A 14,765-nucleotide genomic window follows, 5' to 3' on the forward strand; every position below is an offset into this window, starting at 1 on the left:
AGGATATATTTCTCAGAGTGGGATTGATGGATCATGTGGTGTTTCTATTTCTAGCTTTTTAAGGAAGTGCCATATTGTTTTTATGGTTGTACCATTTTGCATTCCCACCAGCAGTGTATAAGGGTTCCAGTCTCCCCACAGCTTCCCCAACATTTGTTATTTTCTGTTTTTTTGATTCATGCCAGTAATGCCGGGGTGAGATGGTACCTCATTGTAGTTTGATTTGCATTTCCCCATTGGCTAATGATCTTGAGCATTTCCTCATGTGTCTGTTAGCCACCTGAATGTCTTCTTTGGTGAAGTATCTGTTCATACCCTTTGCCCATTTTTTAGTTGGACTATTTGTCTTTTTTTCTTGGAGATGTTGTATTTTCCTGTAGATTTTGAGATTAGACCTTTGTCGGATTTGTCATAGCCAAAAAAATTTTCCCAGTCTGTAGGTTCTCTTTTTACTCTTTTGGTGAAGCTTTTTGATGAGCATGTGCTTAATTTTTAGAAGATCCTAGTTATTTAGCTTATCCTCTGGTGTTTGTGTATTGTTAGTTATGGTTTATCCTGTTTTGGGCCTGTATTAGAGTCTCTAGCATTGACCCAATTTTTTCTTCTATGATCGTTATTGTTTCTGGTTTTATATTTAGGTCTTTGATCCATTTTGAATTAGTTTTCGAGTCCTTTCAGGCATACAAAGTAGTAGTATTAAATTGGACTGCATGCACCAGGCATTTCAAATAGTGTGAAATGGGTTATAGTTATAAATTCCCTGTGGAGTTCAAATCAACATCATCTTCTCCACTCAAAGCCATGCTTTTGAGACAGAAACTTCCCTTGCAGTTCTTTGGGATAATGACTATTTCATCTTTATGTTAATGGAAAAGTCTTTTGGGGACGTGAGACTTGTATGGGGGTCTCCTGTTAGATTTTCTACCTTGACTGGACACTTATTTCAGATCCCTCAGTCCTAGGAAGCTGAAAAAACTCTGCTCAGGTTCACTTGGTTTGACTGAAAAATTGATGCATTTGAGATCACTAAAATATTTTATCCAGTATTTTAATTTTTGGTCTGGGTAGAAGTCCACCATATATTATCTCAACATAATGTTTAACTTCTTTTTCTTATTTTAGAATTCTTGCAGAGTTTTCATTTTGCTTCCCATCCCAATTTATTCATAATTAATGGGGCAAGTGTTTCCATATATAGTATTTTTAATGTATGATATTTAACATATTATTAATATTTAATATAATCTGCTATGAAAGACCTGTTTAAAGTTTGAAAAAGGCAAAGATGTCACCTTATGTTTAAGATATGTCTTACCCCAGCCATGGTATTTTCAATCAACTTATATGCATGCAAAACCTAGAAAATGAAAAAATGAGACAGAAGAATTGATGCATTTGGATTGTGGTGTTGGCAAAGAATATTGAACATACCATTAACTTCCAGAAGAACTAAGAAATCAGTCTTAGAAGTAATACAACTGGAATACTCCTTGGAAGCAAGGATGGTAAGACTTTATCTTGCTTACATTGGATTCATGATCAGGAAAGACCAATTGTTAGAAAATGACATCATATTTGGTAAAGTGGAGGGTAAGTGAAAATGAGGGAAACCCTCAATGAGATGGATTGACAGGGTACCTGCAACGATGTGCTCAAACATACCAATGATCACGGAAAAGGTGCAGGACTGAGCAATGTTTCGTTCTGTTATATGTAAGGTCTCCACGAGTCGGAGCCAACTACATAGCTAACAAAAACAGCAACAAATATTTGATATGAAATATTGTTTTTAAAAAATAATGTAGGTGGAGCCCTACATTGATATGGATGTTCTTTTCAGTATGTAGCTTACCCTTCAATAAAAAAGTTTCCCGAAAATTCAGAAATAAAAATATTTGGGCATCTTCCTTTTTTTTTTTCTTTTAAGCTGGAGATAACATCTTTCATTTAATTTCAATAGCCTGAGCATACTGGGATAACAAGAGATTTTTTTTCTTACTTCCCTATAGATCTTAAAAGCACCATGGCAATAGCTGAAGGGAGAAACGACACTACAGTTACCAGTTTCATTCTTTTGGGATTCTCTGAATTTCCAAACCTCACCATTGTCCTCTTTTCAGTATTCCTAGGGATCTACCTCATGACAATGTCCTGGAATTTGGGTCTCTTCACACTGATCAAAATGGATTCCCATCTGCACACACCAATGTATTTCTTCCTCAATAAACTTGCCTTCTTAGATATATGCTATATTTCCTCCACAGCCCCCAAGATGCTCTCAGACTTCTTTCAGGAGCAGAAATCCATCTCCTTTACAGGGTGCACCGTACAGTTCTTCTTCTTCTGTAGTTTGGGTTTGACTGAGTGCTGCCTTCTGGCAACCATGGCTTATGATAGATATGCTGCCATTTGCAGGCCTCTACTTTACACAGCCATCATGTCCCCTACTCTCTGTCTGAAGATGGTTGTGGGATCTTGCATAACTGGCTTCTTTGGCTCGTTTATCCAACTGTGTGCCTTACTTCAGCTCCATTTCTGTGCACCAAATATCATTAACCATTTCTTCTGTGACCTGCCCCAACTGATGACCCTGTCTTGCTCTGATACCTTTTTCTTACAAGTTATCATTTCTGTGCTCACAGTGATCTTTGGACTGATTTCTGTGCTGATTATCATGATATCCTATGGTTATATTGTTGCCACTGTTCTGAAGATCACTTCAGCTGAAGGCAGGTCCAGGGCTTTCAACACCTGTGCTTCTCACCTGACAGCAGTGACCCTCTTCTACAGCTCAGGCACCTTTGTCTATTTATGGCCCAGCTCTGATGATTCTCTTAGCCAAAGCAAGCTTGCTTCTATTTTATACACTGCGGTCATTCCCATGTTAAATCCATTGATCTATAGTCTCAGAAACAAGGAAATCAAAGATGCCCTAAACAGATGGAAGGAGAGAATTTTCTCTGACATTATTTTTTTACAAGGTTTGCATAATTTACTGCAAGATAAGTGATAGAAAACATGAAATAGGTTTTAAATATATATAGTTTAATATCACTTCAGGATTGGTGGACAATATTATCTGAGTCTGGCTAGACTTTCATCTATGAATGAATAGTAATTACTGGTGTTTTTAATGAGAGTCAGTGCAGAATGCTTCTTTTCATCTTTTTTTTTAAAATAATACTTTATTGTGTTTTTAGTGAAAGTTTACACAGCAAATTAGGGTCTCATTTGACAATTTTTATTCAAAATGTTCAGTTATATTAGTTACATTTTTCACAAAGTGTCAGTATACTCTTTGTGTTCTCGTTGTTCCATTTCCAGTACTCTAGTTTCTCTGTTCCCTTATATTCTCAGTTTTAGTTTCCTGACATTATGGATTATGGGGTGCCTTTTTGGGCCCAGGACACAAAACATACACAGCAGTGTTTAGAAAATGAACCTTATTAGCCTGTAGTAGGCTGTGTGTCTGTGCATCAGTATCTGCTTCCCCTCCCCACCCTAGAGGAGGATTATACTTCTTTATCCCTTTGAATTTAGGCTTGGCCTTGTGAATTTTTCTGGCAAATGAAACATGATTGGGCATGACATATGTCACTTCCAGACAGAAGATTTATATATGTGCTTTCCTATATACTCTTCTCCCAATGCTCCTATTAGTGGACGACCCAGGGTAAGGATACACTAATTTGACCAAAGATGGATATGTACTGTTATCAAGAAATAAAACTTGGTTTTGAATTGGCTGCCAAGACAGCATATCTCAGTCTGTCATAACTATTATGGAAATCTGGACAGGTAGTGGTATGCTATTGTTTAAAAAAAAATTAAAACTTTAGCATTTGTGTCTTTAGAGCTAGGCAGTGGGTATAAAGAATCTTACTGCAAGCTGGAAGGATAACAATTCATGTTTGGCACAATAAAGTATTTGGTACAACTCACCTCAGGGCAGAGAGAGGATTTGTTAAACAAGGCATAAAAAGTGCAGACCATGATGGATTGATAAATTTAACTTGAATTTATCTAACCAACACCACGGCCCCTTGCTGTCGAGTCATTTCTGACTCATAGTGACCTTATAGGACAGAGTAGAACTGACCCATAGGGTTTCCGAGGCTGTAATCTTTAGGGACGCTGACTGCCACATTTTCTCCCTTTGTTCGTGTCGCCTGATAAAAACTTCACTCTTTGCAATTTGGGACACTCCAGCATCCTGCTTGGGTCTTGTGTGTGGCTCTTGTTTCTACAAAATATTTTATCCTTCAGTGAAAACTCTGTTGTATTTTTAGCAGTGTGTAAGTCTGGTGCCTCCCTACAACAATGTCTAACTACCCATTTACAGGAAATACTGAGGAAAACATATTAAAGTACACTATGGGGTGGCAATCGGCAAACTCCAGACTTTGAGAAACTCCACAGGACAAACATGAGCTTCAAAGAGAGAGAGAGAGAAAAGGGAAACATTAAACACAGGCAAATTTTAACTTAGCATTCAAGGATGAACACCTGAGTGATAAAATTATTTAAAAAAAAAAGGCAAGGAAGTGTTTATCATGAAATCAGGCTGCCTTTAGGTGGGAAGGAAGGGCTGTCATTGGTGAGGTATATGGAGGGCTTCTGGAGTGGATGAAAGAGTGTTAACTTCTTACCTGGCTACAAGGATGTTCTCATAATAACTCATTAAGCTGTACATTTATTTTACGATGTTTTCTGTGTCTGAACTATTTTTAACAATCAAGCTTAAAGATTATAGATAAAAAGCAAGTAAAGTATTGGATTATAGTTAATATCTGAGTTCCATTTATATTATTAAAAATAAAATAGAGGAGGCAGGGCCAAGATGGCGGACTAGGTGGACGCTACCGCGGATCCCTCTTGCAACAAAGACTCGGAAAAACAAGTGAATCGATCACATACGTAACAATCTATGAACTCTGAACAACAAGCACAGACTTAGAGACGGAAAACGAACAAATACAGGCAGACAGCGACCGTTTTCAGAACTAGGAGCCAGCGTACCAGGCAGGTGACCTTCGGAGCCCGATCTGGGGCAGAGCCCAAGGGGGCAGATGGCACAGACAAGGGGCCCAACCCTACCCCCCTGAACCCATCCCGGGAGAGAGTCTAGCTGGTTGGCATGGGCGGTGTAGCAGTGCAGCCGGAGGGAGAAGCACCCGGGAAGCAGTGACTGATCTTGGAGCAGGGAGAGCAGCGTCCCAGCCAGGGGGCCGTCCCGCCAGGAGTTTGGCGGGAAGCGGGCGGGGCGCGAGCGGGGGGGGGGTCAGCTATATTTCCCTAAAGCGACCCCGGGGCGGGGTCCACACGTTCGTGCGGGGGGCCGCCCACCCAGTTCGCGCGTGTGGAGCGGCACACCGGAGGGAGAAGTCCCCGGGAGGAAGTGACCGATCTTGGAGCAGGGAGAGCAGCGTCCCAGCCGGGGAGCCACCCCCCTGGGATTTTGGCGAAAGCGGGCAGGGCGTGAGCGCGGGGTCCAATTATATTCCCCTGAATTGACCCAGGGGGCGGGCCCACCTGGTCGTGCGGGTGACGCCCACCCACTTTGCGCAAGCGGTGTCGCGCACCGGAGGGAGAAGTCCCCGGGAGGAAACGACTGGTCTCGGAGTGGGGAGAGTGGCGTCCCAAACGGGGAGCCGTCCCGCCCGGATTTTGGCGGACGGGGCGGAGTGTGAACGCGGTGATCAGCTCTATATTCTGTGGTGCTACACTCCTAGCTCTCTGATCCCTCCCCCACCCTCGCCAGGTGGCTCCATTAACATCCGAATACCTGGAGCCAGAGGGAGAATTCAGATAGGGATTTGACTGCATTTTTTTTAGCTGATTACCTGGAAAATCTAGTTTCGCAGTGATGGCTCGGAGACAGCAGTCCATATCAAACCACATAAAGAAACAGACCATGACAGCTTCTACAACCCCCCAAACAAAAGAATCAAAATCTTTCCCAAATGAAGATACAATCCTGGAATTATCAGATACAGAATATAAAAAACTAATTTACAGAATGCTTAAAGATATCACAAATGAAATTAGGCTAACTGCAGAAAAAGCCAAGGAACACACTGATAAAACTGTTGAAGAATTCAAAAAGATTATTCAAGAACATAGTGGAAAAATTAATAAGTTGCAAGAATCCATAGAGAGAGAGCATGTAGAAATCCAAAAGATTAACAATAAAATTACAGAATTAGACAACACAATAGAAAGTCAGAGGAGCAGACTCAAGCAATTAGAATGTAGACTGGGACTTCTGGAGGACCAGGGAATCAACACCAACATAGCTGAAAAAAAATCAGATAAAAGAATTAAAAAAAATGAAGAAACCCTAAGAATCATTTGGGACTCTATCAAGAAGGATAACTTGCGAGTGATTGGAGTCCCAGAAAAGGGAGGGGGGACAGAAAACACAGAGAAAATAGTTGAAGAACTCCTGACACAAAACTTCCCTGACATCATGAAAGACGAAAGGATATCTATCCAAGATGCTCACCGAACCCCATGTAAGATTGATCCAAAAAGAAAAACACCAAGACATATTATCATCAAACTTGCCAAAACCAAACAGAAAATTTTAAAAGCAGCCAGGGAGAAAAGAAAGGTTTCCTTCAAGGGAGAATCAATAAGAATAAGTTCAGACTACTCAGCAGAAACCATGCAGGCAAGAAGGGAATGGGACGACATATACAGAGCACTGAAGGAGAAAAACTGCCAACCAAGGATCATATATCCAGCAAAACTCTCTCTGAAATATGAAGGAGAAATTAAGATATTTACAGATAAACACAAGTTTAGAGAATTTGCAAAAGCTAAACCAAGACTGCAAGAAATGCTAAAGGAGATTTTTTGGCCTGATTACCAATAATATCAGGTACCAGCACAATACAAGGTCACCAAACAGAACGTCCTGATATCAACGCAACTCAAATAGGGAAGGCACAAAAACAAACAAATTAAGACTGATTCTAAAAAATAAATAAATAAACAAAATAATACACATAACAGGAAATCATGGAAATCAATAGATAAACGATCACAATAATCAAAAAGAGGGACTAAATATAGGAGGCATTGAACTGCCAGATGGAGAGTGGTACAAGGCGATATAGAAGGATACAAGTTAGGTTTTTACTTAGAAAAATAGGGGTAAATAAAAAGGTAACCACAAAAAGGTATAACAATTCCATAACTCAAGAAAAAAGCCAAGAAAAACGTAACGACTCAATAAACACAAAGTTAAACCTTATGAAAATGAGGATCTCACAAGCTACTAAGAAAAACGTCTCAGCACAAAAAAGCATGTGGAAAAATGAAATGGCCAACAACACACATGAAAAGGCATCAAAATGACAGCACTAAAAACTTATATATCTATAATTACGCTGAATGTAAATGGACTAAATGCACCAATAAAGAGACAGAGAGTCTCGGACTGGATAAAGAAACACGATCCATCTATACACTGCCTACAAGAGACACACCTTAGACTTAGAGACACAAACAAACTAAAACTCAAAGGATGGAAAAAAATATATCAAGCAAACAATAAGCAAAAAAGAAGAGGAGTAGCAATATTAACTTCTGACAAAATAGACTTTAGACTTAAATCCACCACAAAGGATAAAGAAGGACACTATAAAATGATAAAAGGGACAATGGATCAGGAAGACATAACCATATTAAATATTTATGCACCCAATGACAGGGCTGCAAGATACATAAATCAAATTTTAACAGAATTGAAAAGTGAGATAGACACCTCCACATTTATAGTAGGAGACTTCAACACACCACTTTCGGAGAAGGACAGGACATCCAGTAAGAAGCTCAATAGAGACACGGAAGACCTACTTACAACAATCAACGAACTTGACCTCATTGACTTATACAGAACTCTCCACCCAACTGCTGCAAAATATACTTTTTTTTCTAGCGCACATGGAACATTCTCTAGAATAGACCACATATTAGGGCATAAAACAAATCTTTCCAGAATCCAAAACATCGAAATATTACAAAGCATCTTCTCAGACCACAAGGCAATGAAGCTAGAAATCAATAACAGAAAAACTAGGGAAAAGAAATCAAATACTTGGAAACTGAATAATACCCTCCTGAAAAAAGACTGGGTTATAGAAGACATCAAGGAGGAAATAAGGAAATTCTTAGAAAGCAACGAGAATGAAAATACTTCTTATCAAAACCTCTGGAACACAGCAAAAGCAGTGCTCAGAGGCCAATTTATATCGATAAATATACGCATACAAAAAGAAGAAAGAGCCAAAATCAGAGAACTGTCCCTACAACTGGAACAAATAGAAACTGAGCAACAAAAGAACCCATCAGGCACCAGAAGAAAACAAATAATAAAAATTAGAGCTGAACTAAATGAATTAAAAAAAAAAAGAGAACAGAAAAACAATTGAAAGAATTAACAAAGCCAAAAGCTGGTTCTTTGAAAAAATTAACAAAATTGATAAACCATTGGCTAGACTGACTAAAGAAAAACATGAAAGGAAACAAATAACCCGAATAAGAAACGAGAAGGACCACATCACAACAGAGCCAAAAGAAATTAAAAGAATCATTTCAGATTACTACGAAAAATTGTACTCTAACAAATTTGAAAACCTAGAAGAAATGGATAAATTCTTGGAACAATACTACCTACCTAAACTAGCACATTCAGAAGTAGAACAACTAAATAGACCCATAACAAAAAAAGAGATTGAAACGGTAATCAAAAAACTTCCAATAAAAAAAAGTCCTGGCCCAGACGGCTTCACTGCAGAGTTCTACGAAACCTTCAGAGAAGACTTAACACCATTACTATTGAAGGTATTTCAAAGCATAGAAAAAGACGGAATACTACCCAACTCATTCTATGAAGCTACCATCTCCCTGATACCAAAACCAGGTAAAGACATTACAAAAAAAGAAAATTACAGACCTATATCCCTCATGAACATTGATGCAAAAATCCTCAACAAAATTCTAGCCAATAGAATCCAACAACACATCAAAAAAATAATTCACCATGATCAAGTGGGATTTATACCAGGTATGCAAGGCTGGTTTAATATCAGAAAAACCATTAATGTAATCCATCACATAAATAAAACAAAAGATAAAAACCACATGATCTTATCAATAGATGCAGAAAAGGCATTTGACAAAGTTCAACACCCATTTATGATAAAAACTCTTACCAAAATAGGAATTGAAGGAAAATTCCTCAACATAATAAAGGGCATCTATGCAAAGCCAACAGCCAATATCACTCTAAATGGAGAGAACCTGAAAGCATTTCCCTTGAGAACGGGAACCAAACAAGGATGCCCTTTATCACCACTCTTATTCAACATCGTACTTCAAGTCCTAGCCAGGGCAATTAGGCTAGACAAAGAAATAAAGGGTATCCAGATTGGTAAGGAGGAAGTAAAGCTATCACTATTTGCAGATGACATGATCGTATACATGGAAAACCCTAAGGAATCCTCCAGAAAACTACTGAAACTAATAGAAGAGTTTGGAAGAGTCTCAGGCTATAAAATAAACATACAAAAATCACTTGGATTCCTCTACATCAACAAGAAGAACACCGAAGAGGAAATAACCAAATCAATACCATTCACAGTAGCCCCCAAGAAGATAAAATACTTCGGAATAAATCTTACCAAGGATGTAAAAGACCTATACAAAGAAAACTATAAAACTCTGCTACAAGAAATTCAAAAGGACATACTTAAGTGGAAAAACATACCCTGCTCATGGATAGGAAGACTTAACATAGTAAAAATGTCTATTCTACCAAAAGCCATCTATACATATAACGTACTTCCAATCCAAATACCAATGTCATATTTTAAGGGGATAGAGAAACAAATCACTAATTTCATATGGAAGGGAAAGAAGCCCCGGATAAGCAAAGCATTACTGAAAAAGAAGAAGAAAGTGGGAGGCCTCACTCTACCTGATTTCAGAACCTATTATACAGCTACAGTAGTCAAAACAGCCTGGTACTGGTACAACAACAGACACATAGACCAATGGAACAGAATTGAGAACCCAGATATAAATCCATCCACGTATGAGCAGCTGATATTTGACAAAGGACCAGTGTCAGTCAATTGGGGAAATGATAGTCTTTTTAACAAATGGTGCTGGCATAACTGGATATCCATTTGCAAAAAAATGAAACAGGACCCATACCTCACACTATGCACAAAAACTAACTCCAAGTGGATCAAAGACCTAAACATAAAGACCAAGACGATAAAGATCATGGAAGAAAAAATAGGATCAACCCTAGGAGCCCTAATACAGGGCATAAACAGAATACAAAACATTACCAAAAGTGATGAAGAGAAACCAGATAACTGGGAGCTCCTAAAAATCAAACACCTATGCTCATCTAAAGACTTCACCAAAAGAGTAAAAAGACCACCTACAGACTGGGAAAGAATATTCAGCTATGACATCTCAGACCAGCGCCTGATCTCTAAAATCTACATGATTCTGTCAAAACTCAACCACAAAAAGACAAACAACCCAATCAAGAAGTGGGCAAAGGATATGAACACACATTTCACTAAAGAAGATATTCAGGCAGCCAACAGGCACATGAGAAAATGCTCCCGATCATTAGCCATTAGAGAAATGCAAATTAAAACTACGATGAGATTCCATCTCACACAAACTAGACTGGCATTAATCCAAAAAACACAAAATAATAAATGTTGGAGAGGCTGCGGAGAGATTGGAACTCTCATACACTGCTGGTGGGATTGTAAAATGGTACAACCACTTTGGAAATCCATCTGGCGTTATCTTAAACAGTTAGAAATAGAACTACCATACAACCCAGAAATCCCACTCCTCGGAATATACCCTAGATATACAAGAGCCTTCACACAAACAGATATATGCACACCCATGTTTATTGCGGCTCTGTTTACAATAGCAAAAAGCTGGAAGCAACCAAGATGTCCGTCAACGGATGAATGGGTAAATAAATTGTGGTATATTCACACAATGGAATACTACGCATCGATAAAGAACAGTGACGAATCTCTGAAACATTTCATAACATGGAGGAATCTGGAAGGCATTATGCTGAGCGAAATGAGTCAGTTGCAAAAGGACAAATATTGTATAAGACCACTATTATAAGATCTTGAGAAATAGAAAAAACGGAGAAGAACACATACTTTTGTGGTTACAAAGGGGGGAGGGAGGGAGGGAGGGAGAGGGCTTTTTATTGATCAATCAGTAGATAAGAACTGCTTTGGGTGAAGGGAAAGACAACACTCAATACAAGGAAGGTCAGCCTAATTGGACTGGACTAAAAGCAAAGAGGTTTCCAGGATAAAATGAAAGCTTCAAAGGTCAGTGGTGCAGGGGCTGAGGTCTGGGGAACTTGGTTTGAGGGGATTTCTAAGTCAATGGGTAAAATAATTCTATCGTGAAAACATTCTGCATCCCACTTTGAATTGTGGCGCCTGGGGTCCTAAATGCCAACAAGTGGCCATCTAAGATACATCAGTTGGTCTCAACCCACCTGGAGCAAAGGCAAAGGAAGAACACCAAGGTCACAGGACAACTAAGAACCCAAGAGACAGAAAGGGCCACATGAACCAGAGACCTACATTATCCTGAGACCAGAAGAACTAGTTGGTGCCCGGCCACAATCGATGTCTGCCCTGTCAGGGAGCACAACAGACAACTCCTGAGGGAGCAGGAGACCAATGGGATACAGACCCCAAATTCTCATGAAAAGACCATACCTAATGGTATGACTGCGACTAGAGGAATCCCGGAAACAATGCTCCCCAGAACTTCTGATGGCACAGGACAGGAACCATCCCCGAAGACAAATCATCAGGCATGAAAAGGACTGGTCAGTGGGGGGGGGAGAGAGATGCTGATGAAGAGTGAGCTAATTAAATCAGGTGGACACTGGAGAGTGTGTTGGCAACTCTTGACTGGAGGGGGGATGGGAAGATAGAGAGAGAGGGAAGATGACAAAATTGGCACGAAACGAGAGACTGAAAGGGCTGACTCAATAGGGGGAGAGCAAGTGGGAGAAGGGAGTAAGATGTATGTAAACCTACATGTGACAGACTGATTGGAATGGTAAATGTTCACTTGAAGCTTAATAAAAATTAATTAAAAATAAATAAATAAAATAGAATGCAAGGTAAATGTCTGATAGTAAGGAAACCATTAGCTATATAACACTTTGAATGGGGTATTATTGATCCATTAAAATAGTATCTATAAAATATTGAAAAGATGTCAAAATAATGTTGTATAAAAAACCTGAATAAAGAACTTTACATATAATATGATCTCAGGGTTTTGTAAAAATATGAACAGGAAAAAAAAGGAGAAATTAAGACAATAATAATATTAGTGGTAAAATTGCTAAGATTTATTGAGTGTTTACTATGTACAAAGCACATTACAGGTTTTATTTATGATTACCCCAGAATTATAAAGTAGTTATTCTGTTATCACCTTCATATTACTGATCAAGGAACTGAGGCATAGCGAGATTAAGCAATGTGACCAAGGTCACAGAGCTCATAGGTATGAAGTCAGGGTTTAACCCCAGACAGGTCTATTCAGAGTCTGAGCACCATCACTGAAGCCACAATGAATGACAGTTTTGTAAAGACTTTTAAAAAGTTGGCTGACTGTATAATCTGGTTTATGCTTGTTGTCCTGACATCATTATTAATCAAGTACCCCCTTTCAAGTCCAAGGAGTTCTTAGTTGGTACAAATGGTTAATATGCTCGGCTGCTAAATTAAAGTTTGGAGTTTCAAGTCTACCCAGAGGTGCCTCAGAAGAAAAGCCTGGTGATCTACCTCCAAAAAATCAGCCACTGAATACCCTATGGAGCACAGTTCTCCTCTGACAGACTTGGGGTCTCTTTGAGTCATAATCGACTTGATGGTACTTGGTTTATGTCCAGAGTGGTGTAGTGACAACTGATACACAGTATGGTCACCCTGCTTTGAGAGTCCCTCCCAGATCACATGATTCTAAAATTTAGAAAAGAATATTGTTACTTGTTTCAATTAGGTCATGAGGTGCAAAGGATAGTGTAGAGAAACGGAATCAGTTGAGAACTTTTCTCCATTTGTTTTCTCCATCCACCACTCTAGAGATTAATTAGCTGAAAATGGTGCCTCATGTTAAAAGCATCTGCTCTCTCCACACTAGACCCTGAGGAAACATTTAAGAGAGTCTTTAGCTGGAAGCACCTCTTTTGCAACAATAGCCGGTAGAAACCATGGCCGAAAAGCACAGAGCCTAGGGGAAGTGAATATCTGCATCCTGAATGCTCATATGATGATATCCGTATCCTTTAATTTCTGAAAGAACTCTGCGCACGTCTGGGGATCAAGAGCACGGTCGCCATACAAGTCCAGGAGAAGGCAGTACCGCGCAGACTTCACCAAGGCACACCCATCGGGAGCCTGACACCCACTAGAGTATTTGGGTGGGTAAAATACTTGGCTTCCATGCCTGAAACTCTTCCCCCCTCTTCTTTTTTCTTTTCTTTACATCCATGCTCTCATATGCATTGAACCCAGACACTTCATGCATTCATGCTCAGTACCTCATTTTTTATCTAACAATGCCCTTTCTCTCTCTTCGCTACGTCAATGGGATTGTTTGAATTTTTTGCAGAAACCAAGGTATTTCAGCTGAAATAAAAACATCTAACATGGAATTTCAAGGATTAACCAATGGGTGGAGTGAGGAATAGAGGGCATGGAGGTTTTCAATAATTTTCACCAGGACCATGGAGTCCAAATTTTTCACCTCCAGATAATTCCATTTTTCTCTGTCAAAGATTTTTAGTTGGCAAACTACCTTCAGGGTATGATAATCATTATTTATCATTAATACAAGAACTTCTATTTTTGAGAGTTTCCTATGTGACACTCTATATCACATTCTTTACCTGCCATAACTAAATAGGTCACAAAAACCATATGATGTATCATTCTCACTTCACTGATGAAAAACGAGAAACACAGAGAAGTTAATTTGCAAAAAATCACAACACTAATAAATGGTGGAGCCAAATACTGCTCTGCTTCTCGTAATTAATTTATTTTTCCATTCTTTTTCATCAGAAACCCTGGTGGCATAGTGGTTAAGAGCTACAGCTGCTAACCCAAAAGATCGGCAGGTGGAATCCACCAGGTTCTCCTTGGAAACCCATGGGGCAGTTCTACCCTGTTCTATGAGTCCTATGAATCCTTATATTCGGATTCAACCAGACAGCAATGCTTTTGGGCTTTATGGTTTTATTCTTATTCATCGGAGATAATTAAAACTGTGCTTAGTCTGAAATAGAGTAACCAGGGGGAGTTGATGTAATTTTACTCCAAAGCAATTTGATGGTGCTATTTTGCATCAAAAGGAGCCCTGGTTACCTAGTGCTTAAAGAGCTCCCTGCAAACCAAAAGGGCCATGGTTTGAACCCACCAGCCCTTCAGAGGGAGTGAGATGTAGCAGTCTTATTCCAGAAAGATTGCCACCTTGGAAACCCTATGAGGCAATTCTATTCTGTTCTATAGGGTCATTATGAGTCAAAATCGATTGGACGGCAATGGGTATTTTGCATAAATACACAATTTAATAAATTTTTGAAATATTAACAGCTTTTTATCCTGTGCTGTCACCTTTTCAGACCTGGCAAAGTTAGCCAGGGTTATTTACTGTAACTTGCT

The 14,765-nt window shown here is 39.2% G+C and overlaps 1 protein-coding gene across 1 annotated transcript; it reads left to right on the forward strand.

The window, feature by feature from the left end:
* Nucleotides 1-1,990: 1,990 nt before the first annotated feature.
* LOC100666325 (olfactory receptor 5AN6-like) lies at nt 1,991-3,010 on the forward strand. Its single transcript, XM_003422755.3, has one exon. The coding sequence runs from the start codon at nt 2,024-2,026 to the stop codon at nt 3,008-3,010; it is 987 nt and encodes a 328-aa protein (XP_003422803.2). The 5' UTR covers nt 1,991-2,023.
* The last annotated feature ends 11,755 nt before the right edge of the window (nt 3,011-14,765 follow it).

This window comes from Loxodonta africana, chromosome 7 (assembly GCF_030014295.1).
Source record: "Loxodonta africana isolate mLoxAfr1 chromosome 7, mLoxAfr1.hap2, whole genome shotgun sequence".
Lineage (NCBI taxonomy): Eukaryota > Metazoa > Chordata > Mammalia > Proboscidea > Elephantidae > Loxodonta > Loxodonta africana.

Coding starts and splice junctions, on each gene's coding strand:
- LOC100666325 (XM_003422755.3), top strand. CDS start 2,024: ATGGCAATAGCTGAAGGGAGAAACGACACTACAGTTACCAGTTTCATT.